Source organism: Lithobates pipiens, unplaced genomic scaffold (genome assembly GCF_037356315.1).
Source record: "Lithobates pipiens isolate NorthernLeopardFrog02 unplaced genomic scaffold, aLitPip1_a1.2 Scaffold_27, whole genome shotgun sequence".
Taxonomy (NCBI): domain Eukaryota; kingdom Metazoa; phylum Chordata; class Amphibia; order Anura; family Ranidae; genus Lithobates; species Lithobates pipiens.
The window spans coordinates 125,098,258-125,126,063 of record NW_027507788.1 but is presented as its reverse complement, the minus strand read 5'-3'; the positions used below and the strand labels follow the sequence as shown (position 1 = coordinate 125,126,063).

The 27,806-nt window shown below is 43.3% G+C and overlaps 1 protein-coding gene across 1 annotated transcript in view; it reads left to right on the top strand.

Annotated features, from left to right (window-relative positions):
- Window positions 1-27,806, top strand: part of KDELR1 (KDEL endoplasmic reticulum protein retention receptor 1) — a 62,619-nt gene that overhangs the window by 30,628 nt on the left and 4,185 nt on the right. Inside the window, exons 2-4 of the mRNA XM_077457431.1 lie at window positions 3,818-3,918; window positions 12,075-12,233; window positions 15,732-15,984. Coding sequence (XP_077313557.1) covers window positions 3,818-3,918; window positions 12,075-12,233; window positions 15,732-15,984 — 513 coding nt within the window. The remainder of the gene's footprint in view (window positions 1-3,817; window positions 3,919-12,074; window positions 12,234-15,731; window positions 15,985-27,806) is intronic.

Sequence of the window (27,806 nt, the reverse complement as noted above, 5' to 3'; positions counted from 1 at the left end):
TGCATGTTAAGCACCAATCTTTAATGCCCGTATACAACAGTGAAATGATTTGGGGAAGTGAAAACATTCAGTCGCTAACCAGTGAAAGCCCAAGGGAGACCAAGACTGGACTTTGCATTGGTGACATTGCTGTCCAGTTTTGGTCTCCCTTGGGCTTTCACTTGGACTTGGTCAGCAAGACTGGACTGGCTCCGCATGCGATCAGAGGAAGGAAAGAATCCCAGATGCCGCACATCCATGCATGTGGCATGATGGTGGAAGAGACAACCTCAGCCTGGGCTCCCACCAGGCCACACCCCCAATGCATTGGCCCCCCACCCCCAGTGCTTAGCCATTTGGAAGAGGACAGCATGCACACAGCTAACTATCAAGACTGTGTGCAGTTCAAAATGTGGAAGCTGTAAAGTTCCCACACAGTGTCACCCTGACACTATCAAATAGAGATAAACATTTCTGTCCAATCTCTAGAAACCTCCATTATATTGCACACTGTCCACATATGGATGCAGTATAAGCTATGGTATACAGGACAACTTAAGGCATGTACATATCAGACCGTGACGTCTTCTGTAAAGTCCCAGGGGCCTGCCAGGTGGTTGCTCTAGGCGGTAATGGGATCTGCCTGACTGGTTTTGCCGGTTTGATACTAGCTGCATCATGTTTGCATATACCATTGCAAGGATTTTGTTATATCTGTGTAGAAAAACCACATAGCTGTTCAGCCAGCCAGAAATCTTCTAACTTCCTTTTATACTCTGCCTCTGGACTGTTATCAGTTAATCGTTTTTAAAAATTGGTTGAGCTAGATGGACTTATGTGTTTTTTTTCAACCTATGTTACTATGTTCCTTGTTTCCAAACAAGGGTCCAGTTTACTGTCCTTTAGACTTTAGGGGGTTGGACTGTGGCCATTGGGAGTAGAAAATGTCTTGGTGTGTGTGGGATTAAACAGCGCCACATCTTTATGCCCTGTACACACAGTCGGACATTCCGACAACAAAATCCGTTGGATTTTTTCAGACGGATTTTGGCCCAAACTTGTCTTGCATACACACGGTCGCACAAAGTTGTCGGAAAATCCGATCGTTCAGAACGAGGTGACGTAAACCACGTACAACGGGACTATGAAGAGGCCAGTAACCAATAACTTTCATCTAGCAATTTACTCTGAGCATGCGTGGCATTGTCTACACATGATCAGAATTTAAACGATCGGATTTTGTTGTCGTAAAATTTTAGAGACTGCTCTCAAACTTTGTGTGTCAGAAATTCAGATGGAAAAAGTCAGATGGGACCCACACACGATCAGATTTTTCAACACGATCCGATCGCACATTTTCCGTTGGAAAGTCCGACCGTGTGTATAGGGCATTAGTGTGAGGAATAGTGCCCCATCATTGGTGCCAGTGGAAGGAATAGTGCCCCATCATTGGCGTCAGTGGGACGAATAGTGCCCCATCCTTGGTGCCAGTGGAAGGAATAGTGCCCCATCGTTGGTGTCAGTGGGAGGAACAGTGCTTGATTGATGGTGTCAGTGGAAAGAATTTTGTCCCTTTTTGGTGGTTTTAATGGGAGAAATAGTGCTCCATTAACCACTTCAGCCCCGGACCATTTTGCTGGCCAAAGACCAGACCACTTTTTGCGATTCGGCACTGCGTCGCTTTAACTGACAATTGCGCGGTCATGCGACGTGGCTCCCAAACAAAATTGACATCCTTTTTTTCCCACAAATAGAGCTTTCTTTTGGTGGTATTTGATCACCCCTGCGGTTTTTATTTTTTGCGCTATAAACAAAAATAGAGCGACAATTCTGAAAAAAAAGCATTCTTTTTTACTTTTTGTTATAATAAATATCCCCCAAAAATATATAAAAAAACATTTTTTTCCCTCAGTTTAGGCCGGTACTTATTCTTCTACATATTTTTGGTAAAAAATAAAATCGCAATGAGCGATTGATTGGTTTGCGCAAAAGTTATAGCGTTTACAAAATAGGGGATATTTTTATGACATTTTTACTAATAATTTTTCTTTTTACTAGTAATTGCGGCGATCAGCGATTTTTATTGTGACTGCGACATTATGGCGGACACATCGGACATTTTTGACACATTTTTGGGACCATTGTCATTTATATAGCAATCACTGCTATACAAATGCAGTGATTCCTGTGTAAATGACACTGGCAGTGAAGGGGTTAACCAGTGGGTGGCAGTGTAGGGGTTAAGTGTTCCTAGGGAAGTGTTACTAACTGTAGGAGGCTGGGCTTTCTTTTAGTGAACACTGATCTCTGTTCCAATCACATGGAGCAGAGATCAGCGTTGTTGCTAGGCAGAACTGGGAGACGCTGTTTACAACGGCGTCTCCCAGTTCATCCGCCCCATGAGACGATCGCGGGGATGCCTGCGGGGATCGAGTCCCAGGGACCCGCAACTGGACTCACGGGGGTCCCAACCAGCACGCGAGTGGCAGGGCGGCATTTAAAATTGGACGTACCTGTACACCAATATGCCTGCCCAAGCCATTCTGCCGACGTACATCGCTGTGCGCCGGTCGGGAAGTGGTTATCCGTGTCAGTGGGAGGAATAGTGCTCCATTGTTGGTGTCAGTGGCAAGAATTATGCCCCCATTGTTGGTGTCAGTAAGTAGTGCCTCAAGGACCAAATAAAGGCAAGCAAAGGGCTGCAGTTTGAAGACCACCGTCCTAGGGTGACAATGCTGCTTAGAATGTCTGTCATAAAACAGATAGTGTGTTAATGGCAGGATAATCAGATTAAAATTAAGAGAGAGGAAAAAAAAAGAAAACGAAGCTGAAATACTATAAATTTTTGTCCTTGGGTTTAGCTACGCTTTTATAAATTCATAAATTCATTTTTTAATAAACATTGCAAGTATTATTATTTTTTTTTGTCTTGATTATCTTGGGAGAGGTAGGGGCAGGAAAAATCAGGGGAACTGCATGCAGATATGCTGAAAGGAACAAGCTGAGTGAGCAGAGAGATAACATTATCAGTCTTCTGCTGCTCCGTCGCTGTCCCATTGCAACAGAGGAAGTGGTATCCATCTCCTGGCTGTGCAAATCTAAGGACCAAATGGATAAAAAATAAGAAATCATTTGACAGGTAGAACAGATGTCTCAGATGTTTGCCTTTAATCGTTGCCCGTTGGTTTTTCATATATCAGGTTGTCTGATCTATGCACTCCTTGGTGAAAGTACTTTGTTATAAATTAGTTATGCCTTACAGTCAGGCATTCCTGACATGTTCTCAGAATAATGATCGATGTATCGCGAGCCATTAAATGCGCAGGCCGTATTCGGGCAGGAAACTGCAGAAGAGGAGGCTCTTGGGATATTAACACTAAAGATGCTTTGATAAAGAGGATCGCACTACTAACAAAGTGAAATATTTTCAAGGAGTCTTAATTGAAATTTATATTGACGGACAGGTTGTTGCATTTTATTTCAGATATTAAAGAAATGTTCTTAAACATGAAAGCATTAGTAAAGCTTTTTCTTTTTTTCTTTTTCTTGTCTGCGTGAAATCCGCAAAGCACATATAAAAGCTTTCATCCTGACAGTGATCTAAAATATATTCTGTGTTGGGCAAACAGAATTAATGTGGAAGATCCATAAAGTACAAAAGATTTTTATTCCTTTTTATTACGCTGAGCAAAATCACTGCAGTTAGAGGATAATAAGGATTTGTTGTACTTTTGCATATGTGATTTGGTGTTTCTTTCAATATAAAATGATAATATATGTAGAGCTGAAAATGACCTCACTTTTTATTTTTTACTTTTTTTATTTTTTTTTATTTCAGGTATCTCTGGGAAGAGTCAAATCCTGTTTGCTGTTGTATTCACTGCTCGATACCTAGATCTGTTCACTAACTATATCTCCTTCTATAATACCTCCATGAAGGTAATAGACATCTCACCTATTACAATTCATTTTCCATGTGTGTATTCAAAATGGATTAAAGTGTATTTCAACCCCAAACTTTTTTTTTTCTTTTCGTCTTGAATACAGCAGGGGAGGGTTACACTATTTGTGCTATTCAACATATCCCACTGTACAGGAAGTAATGAGAAATCAAAAAGTAATGCCGCGTACACACAACCGGACTTTGACGGACTAGGTCTGACGGTCTTCCAACTGACTTTCCGAATGAACGGACTTGGCCACACACAATCAAACCAAAGTCAGACGGATTTGAACGTGATGACGTACGACCGGACTAGAATAAGGAAGTTCATAGCCAGTAGCCAATAGCTGCCCTAGCGTCGATTTTCGTCCGTCCGGACCAGCATACACACAAGCGGATTTCTCGATAGGAACTGGTCCTATCGAGAAATCCGCTTGTGTGTATGCTGGTCCGACGGACCAGCAAAGGTCCGCGGGAACTAATCCGTCGGACAATTTGATTGTGTGTGGCCAAGTCCGTCGAAAAAATTTGAAACATGTTCTATTTCTAAAGTCCTTCAGATTTTTGGACAGCAAAGGTCCGATGGAGCCCACACACGATCAAATTGTCCGACGGATTCGTTCCCGCGGACCTTTGCTGTCGAAAAGTCCGGTTGTGTGTACACAGCATAAAAGTTTACTTTTGTCACTTGAGCAGGAAGTCAGGAAAGTCACCCGTTCAGCTTCACTTTGGACAAATTTTCTACCACTTCCTATTGAGTCTCTGGGACAGGAAGTGCAGGGAAATCTCCAACTGGATATAAGCAGAGAAACAAACCTGTAACTCATATTCAGAAACCATGCTAGTGCCAGTATTGTGTCCAAAATAATTTGTGCAGAGCAGCGACTCAACCATGTGATTTAACCATAGTAAATACAAATGCAAGAAAACAGCCGCCCTTGTGCAATATATGAATGAGTTGAATAAACATCCAGTAAAGTATAACTCTAAAATGTTATATAAAGTCTACGTGAATAGGCGAGTGAAGAAATCTTTTTAAAAACTCATTGAAAGAGATCCAACACCAACAGTCATATAAACTCCTCACAGAAGGATTTTATATCATTGTTGGTGTTGGATCTCTTTCAATTCGTTTTTTAAGATTTCTTCACTCGCCTATTCACATGGACTTTATATAACATTTTTAGTGTTATACTTTACTGGATGATTATTTACCTCATTCTAATATTGCACAAGAGAAACAAACCTGACAGGGGCTCTAACCATTCCCTCTCTAGTACAGTGTTTCTCAACCTTTTTGCCTTCAGGGAATCCTTGGCAAAAAGTTTGAGATCTCGGGGATCCCCTGACAAAAAAAAAAAATCAGATTTACAGCTCACGGAACATTGGATCTGATCAGCGAGCTGTAGCTATAATAGCAATAAAGAAACCGTTTCAAATAGAATAAATATTGTAAAAAACAAAACAAAACAAAAAACACTTCCTTAAAGCGGAGTTCTCACAAAAAAGAAATAAATAATTAAAAGTCAGCAGCTACAAATACTGCAGCTGCTGACTTAATAATCGGACACTTACCTATCCTGGGGTCCAGTGATGCGGGGGATCGAAGCCCCGTTTGTCTCCCCCTCCTTTCTGCGGCGCCGGCATTTTAACTTCACAGCCGGGCACCCACTGCGCATTCCCAAGCCGCACCACGCGCCGTGACTGGCCGTGCAATCATCCGGGACCTGTCATGTGTCCCAGATGATTACCTAGAGGGAGGGGGGAGAGCTGATCTTTCTTCCTGCACCACGTTAAGAGCCCAGGCGCCAAAGGAGGCAGATTAAGAGGGACCTGCTAGCAACAGGCATTAAAGAGGTGAGTAAAAAAAAAGAAATAATTCTCCAAATGTTTTTTTTTTCATGCACATTAATGATTTGGGTGGAACTCCACTTTAATGTGAAACTTGGGCTTGCTTTTCTCTGCAAAGATCCTCAATTCTGGGTTGAGCTTGAGATAAGCACACACGAATTTCATCTTCAACTGAGATTAAAAAGTTGTGTCCCAGTCAGAGTCCCCCTTTAAAGCAGGTGTCCCAGTCAGAGTCCCCCTTTACAGCAGGTGTCCCAGTCAGAGTCCCCTATTCCATCAGTTGTCGCCCCATCTCCTCTCCCCTACTCACAGCTCTCCTGGAATGAAGGTATCTCCTCCTTCCTCTCTCCAGTCATGTGATAAGGGGAGAGAGGAAGGACAGTCTGTCGGCTGTCTATCGCCCCCTTCTGGCTGGAGGGTGGAGAAAGCCTAATCCTCCGTCCAGCAAGTGTCAGGAGCTGCTCCTTGTGACAGTTGTGAAATTGTGATCACTGTCAGTGAGGAGCAGCTCAGCACCCGCTAGGCCGCTCTCTTGTACCGGCCCTGACATTCAGTCTACCAGTGCTTATGTGCCCCTGACAGCTCTGTCCAAACACCCCCCTCCCCCCATAACCTCCAACAATGTGCCCCGATGGCTCTCTGTCCCTCCCGCACCCTGCATTGCCGCAGCTATAAGATTCTTATAGCTGTGGTAGTGCAGGGGAAACGGAGACCCATCGTAGCACATTGCACAGTGCAGAGCGGAGGCAGAGAGCCGTTGTAAGAGCTCACCTTTGGATTGAGCCTCTTGTTCCTGCCCGGTCAGCGCTGCCATGCAAGACCTCCTCCTTCCTCGGCTCCTGTTCCCGCTCTCTGCACTCCTCTCCTACTCCACTCCCTGACCTTATAGGAGCCATAACTACAGAGATACCATTGGGTATTCATGCTCGCTTCGTGTCAGCGTACATTAAAGACACGATTGGCGATATACATAGTATACGTATATTTCTTGCAGAACCCTAGGTTGAGAAACACTGCTCTAGTTTATCCTACTAGACTATCCTTGAAAGAAATGTCTTTAGATGCACTTTAAAATCTAACTCCACCCCCACCACCACCACTACTGCAAAAGTTAAATGTTTGGGAGAAAGCCGAGGTCTATCACTTATCTTATACCCCACTTTAACCGGCCCCAGTGCACTCTCCTCCTGAAGCTTTGGTCTATTGACTTAGACTTGGGGTCATCAAGTACAATACAAGGTCATTAACCCCGTTACCCTTTTATGTACATTTAGAGGAGGGGAGGGGACAGCTTACAGAGGAGGGGACCAGTTGCAGGGAATAAGGTAAGTATTTTCTGCTAAATCCAGGGGTCTCCAAACTTTTCAAATAAAGGGCAGTTTACTGTTTTTCAGACTTTAGTGGGTCGGACTGAGTAGGAGTAGAAAGCCCTCTGGTGTCAGTGGGAGTAAACAATGCCCCATCTTTAATGGGAGGAATAGTGCCTCATCGTTGGTGTCATTGGGAGGAATAGTGCTACATCAGTGCCAGTGGAAGGATTACTGATCCATCATTGGTGCAAATAGGAGGAATAGTGGCCAATCATTGGTGTCCATGGAAAAATGATGCGCCTATTGGTTGTCTTAGTGGGAGGAATAGTGCTCCATCATTGGTGTCAGTGGGAGGAATAGTGCCCCATCATTGGTGTCTGTGGCAAGAATTACGTCCACATCGGTGATCTTAGTAGGAGGAATAGTGCCCAATCATTGGTGTCAGTGAAGGGAATAGTTCTCCATTATTGGCGTCAGTGCCAAGAAATATGCCCCCATTGTTGGTGTCAGTAGGAGGAATGGTGCCCCAAGGGCAGGATAAAGGGCCGCAGTTAGGAGACCACTGCTCTAGACTAAACAAGCATTTAACCTTTCCAGTGTGGAGGGGAGAGGGGCACTGCAAGGTGGGAATTTTTACATGCAGGGTGCCATTGCTACTTTACATTCAGAAAATGCTAGTTTCCTAACTGTTATGTTTACCCTCTTGCTTTAAGGGCTGGATCACACCAGAACACAGTGCAGGAAAGGTGTATTCTATGTACGCTTCTGCATGCGGGTGCCAATGTAATAATAATGGCACCCTAAATGTTGATCACAAATGCAGTGCATTTGGTGGCAACAAAATGGAGGGTACTTTAAAATGCAAACTTTTAAAAGTAGTGCATGCAGCACTTTTCCTCATTCTGGTGCGATCTGTAGCCCATTGACATGAATTGGCTGCAAAATCGCAAAGTGCTGGAGTCTCATTGGGAATGCAATACGCATTCCTGTGCAATTCCGATGTGAACCAGGACTAATTTTTTGTGACTTAGCTGGAACAAGTATGCAAAAATATATCTGACTTTACATGTATATAGAGTGACTCAAACCTAATTGAACCCAGTTAGTCAGTGTAATAGCTAGAGAACTAACATTTTTAGAAGGAGGTGGGCATAGGCAGCCCCCACAATGGTTTTCTTTAAAATATATGTCCAGCTAAAACTTTTTTTGGTTATTTTATTTTATTTAAAATAGATATTTTAATAAAGTAACAACATCAATGCTGACAAAGGCATGCACCTTATGTTGTACATAGTCAGTCAAAGAAATAAAGACAAGGACTCGGCTATATAGCATACACAGTAGAAATGTATTAAATCAATAATTGTCGTTATCAAATTGCTGAATGCAAATTAAATGAGACCTAATCACAGACTGTTTGCATCAGTGGCAAATAATAAAACCAGGCCCATATAGAGTAATTGGAGTATAATCAAAGGAGAAATTATGAATACCTACATCAGAAGTGTTTTGTACCATCTATAGAGATATTTGAAATGTAGTAGTAGCCTTAGACATAAAATATCACAAATGAGTGTACACACCAAACACACATAAGAACCGCTGTTCAGAATCAAGTAAGGACAGTGTCTAATAGACAGCAAGTGGAAGATTCCACAAACTCCCAAACTTTCAGAATTTTTTTTCAGGCAAACTCTGTGATCACAGATTGGTTTCTTATACAGGAGCCTTTTATTAATCTCTTCTTTCTATTGTAAGATAGGCCCCCCAACTTGGATCCAACTAGGATCCACACCTTAGCTGTCATATTCTTCACATGTAAACAATAGGTGCAAGGAGATGTGCACATAAATGTTTAATTCTAAAGACTCAGGAGGACCCAATAGGCATAGCTGAGGGTCTAGTTGTACCGGGAACCCATGACATCATCCAAAAAGGTTTTTATTTGCTGGTACTAAGCCTGTATCTGTGGGCAGGACCAGATCAGTGGCTGGGTAGAAGCTCATGATCAATAGAACCCAAGACAGCCTCTTTAAAGTGCAACCTCACCCAAAAGGTAAAGTTCTGCTATTTTGCACCCCCCACCCTCAAAAAGTGCCAAATGTTTCAGTGGTTTGGGAGGGGTGCAAAATAGCAGAACTTTACCTTTTGGGTGAGGTTCCACTTTAAAGAGGCTGTCTTGGGTTCTATTGATCGTGAGCTTCTACCCAGCCACTGATCTGGTCCTGGGGGGGAGCGGGTACCTGGTTTTGGCAAGTACCTGCTCCCATTTACATCAATCTGTGCAGAAGTTCAGCTCTCTTCCTTCCATCTGCAGCCTTCCAGGGGATACACAGGTTCCAGAAGACTGCATCCTATTCATAAAGTGCAGTGTGGTTTGGGCATGCTCAGTAGGGAACCGTCTGTAAAACTGGAAGGCTTCACTGCCAATTTCCCTAACCTAAGATGCCAGCGCCTGCACCCAAAGCCGATTGAAGTATTGGCTCGGGTGAGGTCATCGCTGGATTCCTGGACAGGAAAGTAAGTGTCCTTATATTAAAGCGGGATTCCACCCTAAAGTGGAACCTCCGCTGATCGGATCCCTCCCCCCCTCCGGTGTCACAATTGACACCTTTCAGGGGGAGGGGGGTGGAGATACCTGTCAAAGACAGGTATTTACACCCACTTCCGGGCATAGACTCCCGTGGGAGTCTACGCCATTTCCTGCCCTGCCGCGCTGTCTGCTGGGACACACACGGTCCCAGTGACAGCGCGGAGATTTCCTATTGCGCGGCGCAACTCGCGCATGCTCAGTAGGGAACCGGGAAGTGAAGCCGATTCGCTTCACTTCCTGATTCCCTCACCTAGAATGGTGGCGGCAGCAGCCGAGAGCCGAGCGATCGATCGGCCTCGGCTGCCGGCATCGCTGGAACCCGGGACAGGTAAGTGTCCATTTATTAAAAGTCAGCAGCTGTAGTATTTATAGCTGCTGGCTTTTAATTTTTTTTTTTTTTTTGGTGGAATCCCTCTTTAAGTAAGCTACAGTATTTGTAGCTGCTGACTTAACATGAGGGGAGACTGGAGCTCTTTAATGTTAGTTTTGGGTAGCGTGGGGTATAATTAAATGTTTTGCTATTATTGAGGGCTCCATTGGAGAGATTTCCCTTCCTTTACTGTCACGTTGACAACGGTTGCACCAAATCAGAAATTGGGAAAAACCTGAAATAAGAACATAAACTGAGAAAAGTTTCGGCTGGACTAGTACTTGATTGTAGTTGTTTCTGTGCTAACTGTTACTTCCTCAGTAGAGAACTCTAGTCTTTTTTTTTTCTTTTAGAATCATACTTACCTAGGTGGATGCAGCATCTGCTGCATCTGTCCCCTGCCAGCTCTAATGCTGAGAACCGAGCAATCAAACACCACTAATCGCTCGGTTCCCTCAGCTTCCTGAGCAGAGAGCTGGTGACTGTCAGTCACCGATGTCTGCTCTGCCCCCGCGCTCACTGGAGTGCTGGGCTGTGGAGGGGGCAGAGCCGCCGGGGGCCGGTCCAGGCATATGGGTGACTCCCAACCATATTGTCGTGATCTTTCCCAAGCATGGGGAAGCTCTGTGACGTCAGCCGACAGCAGGCTTCAGCAGAACGAACTGCACTCCTGTGATCCACGAGCTTTAGCTGTACTTCTCCATTAATGTTTCTGATATACATGTGAAAGAGATGACCTTCACATAAATTACTTGGTATTGTATTAATTCGATTTACTATGTATTGTTTATAAATATACAGGGTATGTGTACATGGAGCATGCAAATTTGATGATTACATCTACAGGCTCTGCTTTGTGCTCTGTAGTACTACTACTGTCTCAGTACAAGTCTACATCATGGGCTCTGCTAGTGGACTCTCTGCAGTCTGTAATGAGGTGAAACTCCAACTAAGGCATACCGGACCCTCACAGATGGGGCAGGCCTTAAATAAAGCTTATTTCACATAGTGTGGAGAATGGTATCATGGCCCCCTTTTCTCTTTTTCATTCTAAATATAATTTACCAGCACATTTTTTTCTTCCACTGCTTGCAGATTAGGGATCGACCATTATAATTTTTTCAGGTCCGACACAATACCGATATTCTGTACATTTAAAATGTTTATTTTTACACATTTAAAAAAAAAAAATATGTATGTCTTTTATTGCTGTCGCAAGGAATGGAAACATCCCTTCTGACAGTAATAAGCAATGACAGGTACTCTTTATGGAGGGTTCAGGGGTTTATAAGACCCCAAACCCCTCCTTTGCACTTGAAAGTATTCAAAACGTCAAGATTGGCATTTTTGAATACTTTCTATTTTTTTAAACTGGTGCCTTTTAAATTGCCATTAATCCAGAAGTGATGTCATGACATTTGTTCTAGGTTACTAGAGCCGAGACGAACAAAGAATCAAGTCTTTGGCCAGCCGGGCAGACGTGCTGGCTGGTGACTCGGGTCTCCCAGTGGGACGGGAGAGCCCTGGCTGAGCAGCAGAAGGGGGGGGGGGGGGCTGTCCCCTCCTGCTGCTTGCAATAACAGCTGAGCGGCTGCTGAGCCACATCGGTTGTTATTACAAGAAAGCCGACTGTCCGCTCTAAAGAACGGTACTGGGGTGATGTCTGCAGCTGCAGGCATCACCCTGGTACAACCCCTAAAGCAGTATCGGTAAGTTTTGTGACCCATACCGATGCTCAAAAAAAGTGAATATCGGCTGCCAATAATCGGCCACACTGATAATCGGTCAACACCTATTGCAGATTTTCCCTTTGGTTGCCAGTTTGCCTCTAGACAAATTGAGGTGAAGTGCTTTGACTTGGAAGTTTTGCTTCAGTCTAATGGCTTGGAAAAACCTACTTCTGCTATTTATGAATATCTCTTGGTGTAGTCCACCTATGTATTTCCCCCACTCTTCCAGTAGAGCAGACATTCCCAACGAGAAACTTTAGTATTTATTTATTACAAGTTTTTCTGTTTTTTTTTCCAGGTTGTATATGTTGCAAGTTCTTATGCCACAGTGTGGATGATCTACAGCAAATTCAAAGCCACATATGATGGGAACCATGACACCTTTCGAGTGGAGTTCCTCATTGTCCCGACTGCTATTTTGGCTTTTCTTGTCAACCACGACTTTACACCTCTAGAGGTAAGTAAAAATGATAAGTGTATATCCTTCCAGATCTGGTAATTCGGTGTTGTATGGAAGCCAATGAATTCAGTGCCCCATCAGCTTCTAAACCCGGCAGTACACAGAGACCCATGTGCCCTGAATCTCAACATGCTCTATGAACACAATATTAGCTCAACTTGTTGAAGCTCAGCCCCATTCACCTCCCTAACCAAACAGTTGGCTGGTGAGGGTGTCCATCACAGAACCAGGATAGTGGTTAGGTGTGGGAGGTAAAGGAGGGCAAGGACAGGCCTTGGCTTATCAAGCTGGGGCCATGTTTCCAACTAGTAGTTTGGCTTGGTATGCAAGACATCTAAAAAAGGAAAGATGGCCCGGCATGGAGGATGATTGCTCTATAGTGCAAGTAGAGTCCAGACTCTTTTAGTGGCATTTTTTAGGTCATGCGTTTCGTCAATATCCTCCTTCCCTCACTACTGTGAAGAGTCCAATGTCCCTACACCAGTCAAATGAGTCAATGCAATGACAGTATTAGATAAAGTATCGTATTCATTTAGATTTTTGGATTGTGGGAGAAAGTCGTGTCATTCTGGGTAAACTATCATGTACACGGTAGAAAAATACAATGTTGCTGATAGGAGCTGAGACTAGGCTTTTAGCTGTGCAAGAAAATGGCATTGACCAGTGAGCCACCATGCCTCATAAATAAATATACATAAACTGCCACGGAGAAGCTCAAGCTGGAGGTGACAAAAATCAAGTACTTGCACATTTCCCTATGTTTTATCCCATAAAAGACTGCAAATGCAGAATAAATGTTGACCTACCATAAATATGTACTCAAATCTGAAGCATATTGTGGGCTGACAACACACAGTATTTTGTTGGAGTGGTGTCAGCCCAGCCCAGTGTTCTTTTGATAACCTACTTAATAATACCCCTTCTTGTCTTCTCTAAAACATAAATACTAATTTATCTGTAAAAAATAGCAAAAACTGCGCTTGCAATACCTTCAAAAAAGGGTTAAGCAGCTAATTTTAATGTTTGGGTATTACAAACATAAATACAAATGTGCTGATAAAAGGCTCTACCCCCAATATGCGATCAAATAAAAAAGTGAATATTAAACAATAAAAAATAAAGATATAAATGTGCATTGCAGTACGGCAACACACTGCAATAAGTGAAAGAGTTCGATATATCTTGTGCAAAGTCCACCATAAACCTTCCACTTCTCCACTGTGCACAAAAGGCTTTTAATAATGGATTATCAGAATACCATGACCATCGATATGTAAATGGTCATGATAAGCAGGTGTATATATCTTCCGGTTACTCCATTCCACCATGATAGCCAGATGAGACGCAACACTCCATTCCCAAGTATAATGCAGTTACATGTATTCAGAAAACAGATAAGGTCACAATAGCATGAAATGCTTTAAGACTATTTTAACCACTTCAATACCGGGCACTTTCCCCCCTTCCTGCCCAAGCCAATTTTCAGCTTTCAGCACTGTCACATTTTAAATGACAATTGCGCGGTCATGCAACGCTGTACCCAAACACATTTTTAGCATTTTGTTCTCACAAATAGGGCTTTCTTTTGTTGGTACTTGATTACCACTGCGTTTTTTTTTTTTTTTTGTTAAGCAAATAAAAAAAGACAGAAAATTTGGAAAAAAAAAAGTTTTTCTTTCTGTTATACATTTTTTTTTTTTTAAATAAGCAAGTTTTCTCCTTTACTGATGGGCACTGATAAGGCGGCACTGATGAGGTGGCACTGATGATGAGGCAATAATATGCAGCACTGATGGACACTGATAGGTGGCACTGATATGCAGCACTGATGGGCACTCATAGGTGGCACTGAAAGGCCACACTTAAAGGCTGGAACTGATAGGCGGCACTGATGGCTATGATATGCAGCACTGATGAGGAATTACTGGTAGGATTTGCTGATGGCCACTGATTGGCAACCCTGGTGGTCCTGGGTGGGCATCCTGGGGGGGGGGGGGGGGGGACAGTCGATCAGCACAAACCCCCCCTGTCAGGAGAGCAGCCAATTGGCTCTCCTATATTCGTGTCTGTCAGCGCGAATGAGGAAAAGCCGATGCACGACTTTTCCCGTTTTACGCTGTGATTGGACACAGCTGATCAAATGGTAAAGAGTCTCCATCAGAGAACGGTGATGCGTGTGTCAGACTGGCACACCACACCAAGGATTGCCATGCTGCGTGCCCCCCGCGGGCGCGTGGCTTATCCTGCTGGACGTCATATGATGTCCAGTCAGGATAACTTAACCACTTTGCGCACGTCATTCTGTTATATGGCGGGCAGGAAGTGGTTAATCAAAAGAGCCTCACTCCTCTCCCCCTCCTCTCCACTGTGCTGTCATAGCAATTGTGGACACACACTGCGCATGCGCAAGTCACACTGTACTTTGCTATTGGCTAGGCAATCTTCTGGGACCTGTGACGTGTCCCAGAAGATTGCTGGCAGGGAGGGGCCACCTAGGGGGAGAGGAGTCATTGTCTAGGCGGCCTAGAAAAGGAAGGAGTAAGTGGGACAGGAAGTCCCTCTCAAAAGAAGGTACCCCCCCCCAAAAAACAAAATGACATGCCAAATGTGGCATGTAAGGGGGTCAGGAGGGCTTAAAGCGGAAATTCCACTTTTGGGTTGAACTCCTCTATAAGGCCACGTAAACAAGTTGTGATTCTCATTGGACATGAGTTTCAAATTGTTAATGGCTCCTAACTGTATTCCTACCTGCCCCTTGTCACCTAGGATTGTAATCTGTTACCAGTGCAGGAATTATTTATCGGAGTATCTGGAGAATTTGGTTACTGGGTATTACAGACCTTTTTTATACTATATGTGAGAATGGATCTGTTACATAATACTTTAAGGTTGAATACCAGGTTTCATTGCCAAGTTACATTAGTTCAGCTTGGACTAATATAAGTATACATGTGCCATACCTGTGGGGACAGCTGTGGAAGCAGAGAATCACTTTAGTATTCAACAATAATACAACAATCGTCCCTGTCTTCCAGGTTCCAGGTCCTGTGCAGAGTGACTATCCTACTGCATAGTGACCACAAGAGGCCACTTACTTGGCACCGGCACCTTTCACCTGTCTTTTTTCATAAATACAAAGAATTCTTTGATTGGACGAAGTGGAGAGCATGATGTCACTGCCCAGCCTCTTCACCTCTTCTATTCATTGCGAAAAGGGTGTTCTTTGAGATGGCAGTGCCAAGCCAATGGTTCCCGGTGGTTACCATGCAGCAGGGCAGCAGCTCGGCACAGGAACTGGAAGACAAAGAGGATCACTGTAGTAGCGACGACTACTACAACGATTCTCTACTTTTCCACAGGGGTCCAACAGGTACGGCATGTGCATAACATTGGCCCAAGCTGGGCTCAATGTATTCATGCAATAAAATCTGAATCTGGAGTTAATTTTAATAAAATAATTAATGGAGACTGTGATTTTTGTGATTTATTTTGCAGATCATGTGGACGTTCTCCATTTATCTGGAGTCTGTTGCTATCCTGCCACAGCTGTTCATGGTCAGTAAGACTGGGGAGGCGGAGACCATAACTAGCCATTATCTCTTTGCTTTGGGAATCTACCGTACTTTGTATCTCTTCAACTGGATCTGGCGCTACCAATTTGAGGGATTCTTTGATCTGATTGCAATTGTTGCTGGACTTGTGCAGACCATCCTGTATTGTGACTTCTTTTATCTATACATTACCAAAGGTAAGATGTGCAGAGAATGGCCATGTTATCATTGACTAGAGCTGGCCATATATTATACAATTTTCTTGTTCCGTTTCCTTTAGATTTACCTTCAATGTAGTGAAAGGTCCTGCCTGATAGCATTCAAATTGAAATGTTTCGGTTTGACCTCATATTATATGTTTTTTGTAAATCTAAAAGGAACATTGTACGAGAAAATTGTATAATGTATGGCCAGCTTATGAGAAACGAATGAGAACTCATCTGTTTCTGATTTGACTATAGTAAGTAGAAAGCCTTTTGGTTTCTGCAAATTACTGCACATGGCACATCATTATTACTCTGTGAACTTATTGAATGTGTCAGTGTTGTTATGCTTCATCTAAGCTTGGCTAGGTCATTAACGGCTTCTTTACACTTGTGGTTGAGGGTTGGTAGAAATAGGTGATTGAGCTGTTTTTTTACGGCCTCATTAAAGCTGCAAGGGCAGCCAGATGGGGTTGTACACATTGTGCAGCTGTAAAGCTTTGCTTCTGGCCACGGAACAAAATACACCCCCCTGTCATGTTCACTGGGCAGTACTGCCAACAAATGCGACCGATTCAAGTGAATGGGGCTGCTCCACAACCGAGTGCAATGCATGCAATACCTGCACATTGGTGGGGGCTTTACAGTGTTAAAACAGGTGGGTGAGGAACCAATATATTGCCACCTTACTGCATGTTAAACATCTCTGAAAAGCGGTTTACCGCTGAGCGCTTTGCAGAGGGGGGTGGGGGGGGGGCGCAAAGTCTGCCACTAATGTAAACTTACCCAAAATACATTAACCACTTTCAGACTGGACCATTTTGCTGGCTTAAGATCAGACCACTTTTTGCGATTCGGCACTGTGTCGCTTTAACTGCCAATTGCGCGGTCATGCGACGTGGCTCCCAAACAAAATTGACGTCCTTTTTCTCCCACAAATAGAGCTTTCTTTTGGTGGTATTTGATCACCCCTCCGTTTTTAATTTTTTGCGCTATAAACAAAAAAAGAGCGGCAATTTTGAAAAAAAAAACGCATTATTGTTTAATTTTTGCTATAATAAATATCCCCCAAAAATATATATAAAAAAATATTTTTTCCTCAGTATTGGCCAATACGTATTCTTCTACGTATTTTTGGTAAAAAAAAAAAATCGCAATAAGCGATTATTGATTGGTTTGCGCAAAATTTATAGCGTTTACAAAATAGGGGATAGTTTTATAGCATTTTTATTAATATTTTTTTTTTTTACTAGTAATGGCGGTGATCAGCGATTTTTATTGTGACTGTGACATTATGGTGGACACATCAGACATTTTTGACACATTTTTGGGACCATTGTCTTTTTTACAGCAATCAGTGCTATAAAAATGCACTGATTCCTGTGTAAATGACATTGGCAGTGAAGGGGTTAACCAGGGAGTGGCAGCGTAGGGGTTAAGTGTCTCCTAGGGGCGTGTTACTAACTGTGGGGGGCATGGCTGTGTTTTAGTGAACACTGATCTCTGCTCCAATCACAGGGAGCAGAGATCAGTGTCACTTGTTGCTAGGCAGAATGGTAAGATGCTGTTTAGTTCCGCATCTCCCCGTTCAGCCTTCCCGTGAGACGATCGCGGGTATCCCCACAGCGATTGAGTCCACGGGACCCGCGACCGGACTTACGGGGGTCCCGACCGGCGGCACGCACGCGATGGCAGGGCGGCAATTTTAAATGGACGTACCTGTATGGCAGTTTGCCTGCCCGTGCCATTCTGCCGACGTACAATGTCGTGCGCCGGTCGAGAAGTGGTTAAGAGTTGAAAAGCTGACCATTATTTTCCACAATTTTTCATTCATATGTCTAAACCCTCAATTCACAGATACTTAACCACTTCAGCTCTGGATGGTTTACCCCTCTTCCTGACCAGGCCATTCTTTGCAATACAGCACTGCACTATTTTAACTGACAATTGCGTGGTCATAGGACACTGTACCCAAATAAAAATGTGGTCTTTTTGTTCCCACAAATAGAGCTTTCTTTTGGTGGTATTTGATCACCTCTGTGTTTTTTTGTTTTTTTTTGCACTATAAACAAAAAAAGACTGACAATTTAAATTAAATTAAAATATTTTTTACTTTCTGCTATAAAACATATCCAACAAAAAAATGTAAAAAAAATCAAATTCTGCTACATATTTTTGTTAAAAAACAAAAAAAATCACAATAAGGCCCCTTTCACACTGTAGCGTCAGCGGTAAACTGATGCTATTTTTAGCGGTGCTATACCACCGTTTTTGCAAGGGTTTTCGGCCTCTAGCGGGGTGGTTTTAACCCCAGTGGTTTTAACCTTTAGCGCAAGAAACGCTCAAGAAAATTGTATCTCTTTAAATTCTATGTATGTCTTCATGGGAACAGAGGGGCGTCAGACTGAGTGCAGTATAAATCATATATTTAATAAAAACAAGTAGTAACTCACAGGTTAACCACTTAAGGACCAGGCCTCTTTTTCAGATTTGGTGTTTACATGTTTAAAACAGTTTTTTTTGCTAGAAAATTACTTAGAACTCCCAAACATTATATATTTTTTTTCTAACACCCTAGAGAATAAAATGGCGGTCATTGCAATACTTTTTTTCACACCGTATTTGAGCAGCGGTCTTACAAGCGCACTTTTTTTGGAAAAAATTCACTTTTTTGAATAAAAAAATAAGACAACGGTAAAATTGGCCCAATTTTTTTTTTTTATATTATGAAAGATAATGTTACACCGAGTAAATTGATAACCAACATGTCACGCTTCAAAATTGCGCCCGCTCGTGGAATGGTGTCAAACTTTTACCCTCAAAAACTCCATAAGCGACATTTAAAATTGTACAGGTTGCATGTTTTGCATTACAGAGGAGATCTAGGGCTAGAATTATAGCTCTTGCTCTACCGATCGCGGCGATATCTCACATGTGTGGTTTGACCGCTGTTTTCATATGCGGGCACTACTCACATATGCGTTCGCTTCTGTGCGTGAGCTAGTCGGGACGGGGGGGGGGGGGGGGTTTAACATTTTTTTTTCTTATTTATTTTACTTGATTTTATTTATTTTTACACTTTAAAAAAAATAATAATAATGGATCACTTTTATTCCTATTACAAGCAATGTAAACATCCCTTGTAATAGAAAAAAGCATGAGAGGTTCTCTTAAATATGAGATCTGGGGTGAAAAAGTCCTCATATCTCATCTCATATTTGGACTTAAATGCAATAAAAAAAAAAAAAAATTTAATTTTTAAAAAATCACATTTAAAAAAATATACATTTAAAAAAATATACCTTTTAAAAGGTATGCGCGGAAGTGACGTTTTGACCTCGCTTCTGCCCTCCTATGGTGTAGAGACAAGTGGGGGCCATCTTAGCCTCACTCGTCTTCATACCCAGCCATCGGTAGGGCCCGATTTCCTCCGCGCTACCGACGGCTCCGGTAAGTGGCGGAGGGCGCAGGAGGGGGGTGGCACCTCTCCCGCCACCGAACCCCCTGCGGAGACCACCGTTATCGCACACACAACCAGTGCCTGAAGAGATGGATATCTCGGTTGTGGCAACAGCTGCTGCCGTTACCGAGATATCCCTCTTCAAAAATAGGACGTACATCGGCGTGCGCTGGTCATTAAGTGGTTAAATTAGATGAGTTCAGTATGTCGTGAAAATTGCCAGTCCTGGAGTCTCATAAATGTCTTCCCTTTGCAGCCTGAGGCACTGGTGTGATCTTACAGGGATCCAGAGAATGCTGGGAACAGGAGGCAGGAAACAAGAAGCAGCTGCTCGTGACTTCACAGGAACAGGAAATGTGATTATTCACAGTGGCAAGGAATGGTAATGCATTTCAAAGCTACAGCTTCTTCATCAGACCATGATTGGCTGGCAAACCTGGCAGTCTTAAATACAGAGGAAATAGAAAGAGAAAGATCTGATGGGCTGGCCAGTCCATCAATCAAATAGACAGATTTAAAGAGGTAGATGGTTGGAGACCGAAGTGAATGTAAATATGAGCAAAAAGCTTGCTGATTAATAGTGGATGATGATAATTTTATGACGTTTGAAGAAATCGATCAAATAATTAATTGGATTAAATACATAAATATAAATATACCTCAAATTTAAAATGAATATATTTTTATGACTACATTGACTGAAAAATTATTTAAGAAAATTATTATTAAATTATTAGCAATTGGTAATCAATTGATTATTATAAATTATAATGAGTTAATAAAATGGTGAAAATGGAGGAAGGAAAGGACTCTATGCTAGATATAATATTAAGGTTCTAAGTTATATCATGACCAAAAATACTTCTTAGGGATAAATCAAATGTTCAGATAATAAATGGTTAATGGATAATGACGGTGATACTTACTGTGTATATATGTGTGCACACATATAATCATACATATACACAAATACAATAACAGCTCATGCATATACATACCCACATACCTGCACACACGTGCAGTTGTAAACATGTACATGTGCAACAAATGCATGTATACACGTGAGTATTATCAAACATCTTTCTGTCCCAATACTCTCTAAGGCTGGGTTCACACTGCTGCGGGGGGAGATCCGGATGTGATTCGCACAGCAAATCACATCCGATCTCCGTAGCACTGCGAGTTCAGCCATACAGATAGTATGGCTGAACTCGCAGCTGTCCCGCAGCAAACTCGCACAGGACCCTTTTTTGGGTCCGCAACGGAATCGGATCGCATGGGGGTTCACACCATGCGATCCGATTCCTGTGCGAGTCGGCAGATCGCACTGCGATATGCCGACGGATCTGGGGGTGTCATTAACATAACATTGACACCCCCAGCCGTCCGCATAGGGCAGTGTGAACTGCCGGCGGGAGGTATGCGATGCGGGAAAACGCCGCGGATTCGCGGCGTTCCCGCATCGCAATAGTGTGAACCTAGCCTAAAGGTAACACAATATTATACCAAAAAAAAGGGGGGGGGTAAAAAAAGGGGGTGGTAAAAACAAAAACAGGGGCGGTAAAAAAAAAAGGGCGGTGGCAAATTTGTGTTTGTTGCCCAATATGAGCTGTTTAGTGGAGAAAACTGTGTGTCCACTCACCAGTGACCGAGCGACCCATTGAGCCATGACCAGCATTTGTTAAATAACAGTGATGATTTCAATCTCCTCGTTCATTCCTCTAGGCGACATGGTATCCAAAGTGAAAATCCAATATGTTTCCTGACGACACAGCCTTTTGAAACATTCTGCTGGGGAAAATGTATCTGGAATTGATTCAAGGACCCAAACTTTTAGATCTTTGGATGATTGCTTATGATATTCCAGAAAGTGGCGGGGGACACTATGTTTAGGGAGACCAGCATCGACAAATCTGCGATGTTCCCCAAATCTGTCTCGAAGGGCCCTGATTTTATGGCCCACATATAGCATTATTATGAAGGTGTTGAATGTGTATGTCTTACCCTTATGAGCAAAGGATTTTTGATCATGTTGAATATGAGCACAAGTCAGGCACAGGGATTTCTTACACTGAAACATGCCCACCAGAGGAATGAGCCTTAGTTGAATGTTATTGGATATAGATTGGGCAGATTTAATTTTGCTAGGAGCGACTTTCCCTTTTATATTCAGAACCTTCCTATAGGCAAATTTTGGCACTGTAGGAATAGTGTTTTTTAAGTGTGGGTCTTGCTGTAGTATAGACCAGTGTTTTTTTTAACGATCTCCATTTGCCAGTGTTGTGATATTGAGTTATGAACCTTGTTCCTACATTTTCTTGTGATCGCTGTTTTAATTTTGGAATGTCATTGGTATTGTAAACCATATGAGCCTGATCAATGAGGTCTGGGGGGGTAGCCTTTCTCTATAAATTTCTGTTTGAGATGAACACTTTGTGCATTATAATCCTCCAACCTAGTACAATTGTGCCGTAACCGGCAATGGTGACTGCTGGGGAAATGTAAAAAAAAGAGTTCCCTGATGTGGGCTTGGTGTAACTTTTAGTTATAATTGTGGACTCTTGGTGACTGAGTTCCAGTTCAAAAAACAAAGACAGGTGGTATTTATTTCCGAGGTAACAGAAAGACCAAAGGTGTTGGAGTTGCAGTGTGATAGAAATTTCTGTACAGTATGAAGAGGACCATCCCAGATGATACTATTATCGATGTAGGGGCCATAGAGGATCAGGTGCGCTGCGAATGGGTTATGTTCCCATATGCACCTGGTCTCCCATAGGCCCATCGTGAGATTTGCATAACTGGGGGCAAAATTTGCCCCCATAGCAGTCCCAGTATTCTGAAGGTAATAATCATCCTGAAAATTGAAGTAATCCCTTTGTATCCCTTTGAGAAGTATTTTTGGTCATGATATAACTTAGAACCTTAATATTATATCTAGCATAGAGTCCTTTCCTTCCTCCATTTTTACCATTTTATTAACTCGTTATAATTTATAATAATCAGTTGATTACCAATTACTAATTATTTAATAATTTTCTTAATTCATTTTTCAGTTAATTTATTCATAAAATGTATTCATTTAAAATCTTAGGTATATTTACGTATTTAAGCAATTCCTTATTTGATCGATTTCTTCAAACGTCATAAAATTATCATCATCCACTATTAATCGGGAAAATTTTTTACTCATATTTACATTCACTTCGGTCTACAACCTGTCTATCTGTCTATTTCATTGATGGGCTGGCTAGCCCATCAGATCTTTCTCTTTCTATTTCCTCTCTATATAAGACTGCCAGGTTTGCCAGCCAATCATGGTCTGATGAAGAAGCTGTAGCTTTGAAATGCATTACCATTCCTTGCCACTGTGAATAATCACATTTCCTGTTCCTGTGAAGTCACGACCAGCTGCTTTTCGTTTCCTGCCTCCTGGTTCCCAGCATTCTCTGGATCCCTGTAAGATCACACCAGTGCCCCAGGCTGCAAAGAGAAGACATTTATGAGACTCCAGGACTGATGATTTTCACCACATACTCAACTCAATGTAACCTACGAATTACTACTTGTTACTACTTGTTTTTATAAAATATATGATTTATCCTGCACTCAGCCTGGCGCCCCTCTGTTCCCATGAAGACATACATAGAATTTAAAGGGATACATTTTTCTTGAGCTTTTCTTGCGCTAAAGGTGCCAATAATGTCCGAAAATAAATTTATATTCATATTCATTTAAATTCATGGTATTAATTAAAACGTTGAATATAATACAATTTTATATAAAAATATATCGGTTTGTGTTTTTTAAAAACTGTCACTTCTTTTTTATACATCATGGGACACAGTCAGGCTAATATTCATTACCTCTTGGGATATACGCCATCTCCAGGTGAACACTGGTAGACCAAATGTCTTTAGACAGGAAGTGATCCCCTATATAACCCCTCCCACACAGAAAGCACTTCAGTTTTTTACCAGTGTCTGCAAGGTGGATGACACGGTTCATTTGAGCTCTCTGAGCTCCAGGTCTCTTGTCCCACAAATGGTTCTCAAATGAAGGGATTGATCGATCGGATCCATTTGACCCAGGCTTTATATGCTTAGATAAATGGTACACAAGCCTCGCAAAGAAGACTCAAGATCCTGCGAGGCCTTGCCTGTAATGCTCCCTCTGGGCGCTGGACACTACAGCGCTAAGGCATTCCTGCAGGGTGCTGTACAGGTTCAAGGGAGTGGACCCTAAACATGAAAAGGGTACCCAGACCTTGAAGGCCCTCAAGTGAAAAGAACCCATCGTGAAGGGTGCCCTGCGCCTGGACGGGTAAGTGAAACCCCTTTTTTATTATTATTGTGGGGTGTCCCAGTAATTGTTCCAATCAGTCAAGCTAGCTAGAGGCTGGACACCTGTGTGTGGTGACCAGATGGGGGAGTTTTGGGCTAGCTGTGGGTGTTTGCAAGGTGTACCTTTTTTTGCTTGTGTCTGGCTGTTTTTCACCAGGGCTCACATGCATTTGCAAGATTGCCGTTATGCACAGTTAGCAGTTTGGCGGCCACGGCACACGCGGCTTTGCCGCACATGCGCAGTAGCCTTTTATCTGGGCACAGAAGGATTTGCGTCATACACTAATACAGCCACACCCATTCACCAGGACCACGTGTGCGCACATGCACGCACAGAACGTTCCACGAACACCCAGCTTATTTAAGCTGTGTAGGCCAAGCATGTGGTGCTTCCAGAAGGCAGCTGTGGGACACAGTGCAGGCTCTGAACAGACACTTGCAGCGATTCATTTTTCCTTACCCGTGTCACGTTAGTCACCAAGTGTTGCTTGGCAGGCTAAAGGTGCTTATCAGGATTGTTACATAGGGGCTTGGCGGACCCTATTAAAGGCTCTTCCTTCTGAGGTGTTTTAATACTACACCAAAGTACTCTTTTTGTGGCTGGTTAATGTCTTCAAAAAAGAGCGGGACTAACACTACAGGGAAGGGCACAACTATGTCATCAGTAGTTGCTGATGAACCTAGTTGTATCCCTAGTGTTGTATCCCCTGAAAGACAAGAGGCTTCCGGGCAATCTGAGCCGCTGCGCCTATTTGGTATTGTGCCCTCAGTCAACGCTGCTGCTTCACCCTTTATCACTAAGGTTGAAATGTCCTCGGCTGTAGCGGAGTAAGAGCACAGGATTGCTGGAAGATTGCCTCCATCCCGCAGGCTAGCAGGAAGCGTGACAGATCCCCCTCCCCAGAGCCTCCTAGTCCGGAGCAGGAATGGGTTGAAGATAGGGAAGAGCTTAAAGCTCAGTACTCTGTGGAAGGCCCGGCAGACGAGTCTGCTTCCGAGCAATCTGGACAAGAAGATATCCAGTTGTCTGCCTCTCAGTCACAGAGGCTTTTGATCCTGACTCTGACCGAAATGGTTAGTTCTCCCTTTAAGTTGCCTCTTTCAGAGGTGACTGAGCCCCCCTGGTCCTCTTTGGTATCCCTGAGGCCTCTTCAGGCCGCACAGGCTTTCTCTCTACACCCCCTGTTGGAACAGGCAGTGTATGCTGATTGGGAACATCCTGACAGGATTTTTGTTCCTTTTTATATCCAATGGATGAAAAGTTCATTAAAAATGGAGCATGCCAGCAGTAGATGCAGCAGTCTCTTCCTTAAACAAGAACTTAGCTTGTCCGGTAGATAACGCACAGGGTTTGAAAGACCCTGTTGACAAGAAATTGGAGTTATTAAAGGCTTCCTTTTCTTTGGCCAGTTCAGCTATTCAGCCAGCTGTTGCAGCAATTTGGTATCCGCCAGTCAGTAGAGGATCAGGTCAAATGGCCTGAAAGGCCTAACCAGGAGGATGATCTTCCTGAAAGTAAGACAGATATTTCTCGAGTGCTGTGTTTTGCTATTGATGCCTTAAAGAATTCAGTACAGCAGGTTTCTCGTTTGGCTCTCTCGTCTGTATATAAGCGCAGACTTTTGTAGCTTAAGAACTGGTCAGCCGAGCTTCCTTGTAAAAAGTTATTGGCAGGTTTCCCTTTTTATGGAGAATGTTTAATTGGTGATCAGTTGGACAAATATATCCAAAAGAATTTGGGAGGGAAGAGTTCTCTACTTCCTGTGAAGAAAAGCACCAGACGCCCCACATTTAAAACCTCAGGAACTGCTTCCTCCAATGTCTCAGCGTCAAGGTGGTACTGTGGCCAACAGGGCACTAGGGCCAGGGGCAAGCCGCAGGGCCAGAAAAAGTTCTGGGTCCAAGATTCCTCTAAACCCAGCACCAAGCCCTCCTTTTGAGGGGACGTGCCCACTCTATCAATTGAGGGGAAGGCTGATGTACTTTGGGGACATTTGGAGAACAATAATTCAGAACAAGTGGGTCACCTCAATTATATCTTGCAGTTACAAGCTGGATTCGTTGGGGGGGGGGGGTTCCCCCTCAGAGGTTTTTAAGATCCAACAGATCCTCCAAAAAGAATCTCATTGCTTCAGGTACTACATCATCTAGTGCATCAAGGAGTGATTGTAGAGGTTCCGGTATCCGAAAGTCGCACAGGGTTTTACTCAAACCTGTTTAAGGTTCAGAAACCAAACTGGGACACAAGGCCCATTTTGGACTGAGGATCCCTGAATAAGTATCTACCGATACAGTCCTTTTGGATGGAGTCTGTCTGCTCAGTAGTAGCCTCACTCTAGAGGGGAAACTTTTTAGTCTCCATTGATATAAAATAAGCGTATTTACACATACCTATCTTTCAGCCTCATCGGAGGTTCCTACGTTTAGCAGTACAGGAATGTCATTTTCAGTTTGTGGCGCTACACTTTGGGCTGGCTACAGCTTCCCATGTGTTCCCAAAGGTCCTAGCACCAGAACTGGGTATTTTAAGGGCCCAAGGAATCCTGGTGCTCGAGTATCTGGACGACCTCCTACTCAGAGATCATTCATTACAGGCACTAGAACATAATAATAAGCACAGTGCGATATTTGAAAAGCTTAGTCTGGATCATAAATACCGAAAAGTCAGCCTTGAAACCAGCTCAAAGTCTAAATTATTTAGGTCTGATCCTAGATACGGTTCAATGCAAGAGTATTCTTGCCACCTGTAAGGATCTGGTCCCTGAAGGTTCAGGTGCATCAGATAAGGGGTACCAGACAACCCTCCATTCAGCTCTGTATTAGTCTTCTATCGAGGATGGTATCCTCCTTCGAGGCAGTGCCCTATGCCCAGTTCCATTCCAGGCCTTTACAACAAGACATCTTGTTGGCCTGGATCAGATGAGGAAAAGCCCTGGATTATCCAATGTGCTTATCTCCTCGGGCATGCTTAAGCCTAAACTGGTGGTTACAGGATCAGAACCTGCAAAAGGAAAAATCCTTTCTCCCGGTAACTTGGAGAGTACTGACTACAGATGCCAGTCTCTCAGGCTGGGTCATGACCCTAGAAGGGCTCACAGCCCAGGAAAAATGGTCAGAGACAGAACAGATCCTGCCCATCAACATCCTGGAATTACGGGCAGTACATCTAGCCCTAGGGTCCTGGACGATGGAGCTTCAGGGTTCAGTCTGACAATGCCACTGCAGTGGCTTATATAAACCACCAAGGCGGTACCAGGAGTCATTCTGCTCTGACGGAGTTGAACCACATACTAGCCTGGTCAGAGGGACATGTGCCGATTATATCGGCAGTCCATATCCCAGGAGTAGAGAACTGGAAGGCAGATTATCTCAGCTGCCAGCAGATCTGCTCGGGGTGGGGGGGGGGATGTTCCTACACCCAGGGGTGTTGCAGGAAATTTGCCAGCGTTTGGGATGGCCAGAGGTCAACCTATTGGCATCCAGGTTCAACAACAAGCTACAGCAATTTGTGTCCCGAACAAGGGATCCTCTGGCAATCGGAGCAGATGCTCTGATAGTTCCATGGAGACAGTACTCCCTGGCTTATGCTTTCCCTCCAATCCTTCTCCTTCCACATTTGTTGCGCAGGATTCGGAAAGAGGGGGTCCAGTTCCGACAACATTGTGTGACCGTGTGTATGCAAGACAAGTTTGAGCCAACATCTGTCGGAAAAAATCCCATGGATTTTGTTGTCAGAATGTCCGATCGTGTGTATGCAGCAAAACATTATATTGTTGTCGGAATGTCTGATCGTGTGTATGTGGCATAATATTATATTGCTTGTTGTGAAGCCAGAAAATGATATCCTTGAAAATACGTGATTGAGAGAATTCTCTCTTTTCTACAGTCAGCTGTGGAAATCAAATTGGCTTTGAGTACAATCAGAAGTCAAGTTTTGGCCCCTTATCGGTATTCTTACAAAGTCTTTTAGCCTCTCATTCACTGATCCAAACCTTAATGCAGAGGGAAACTCTCTT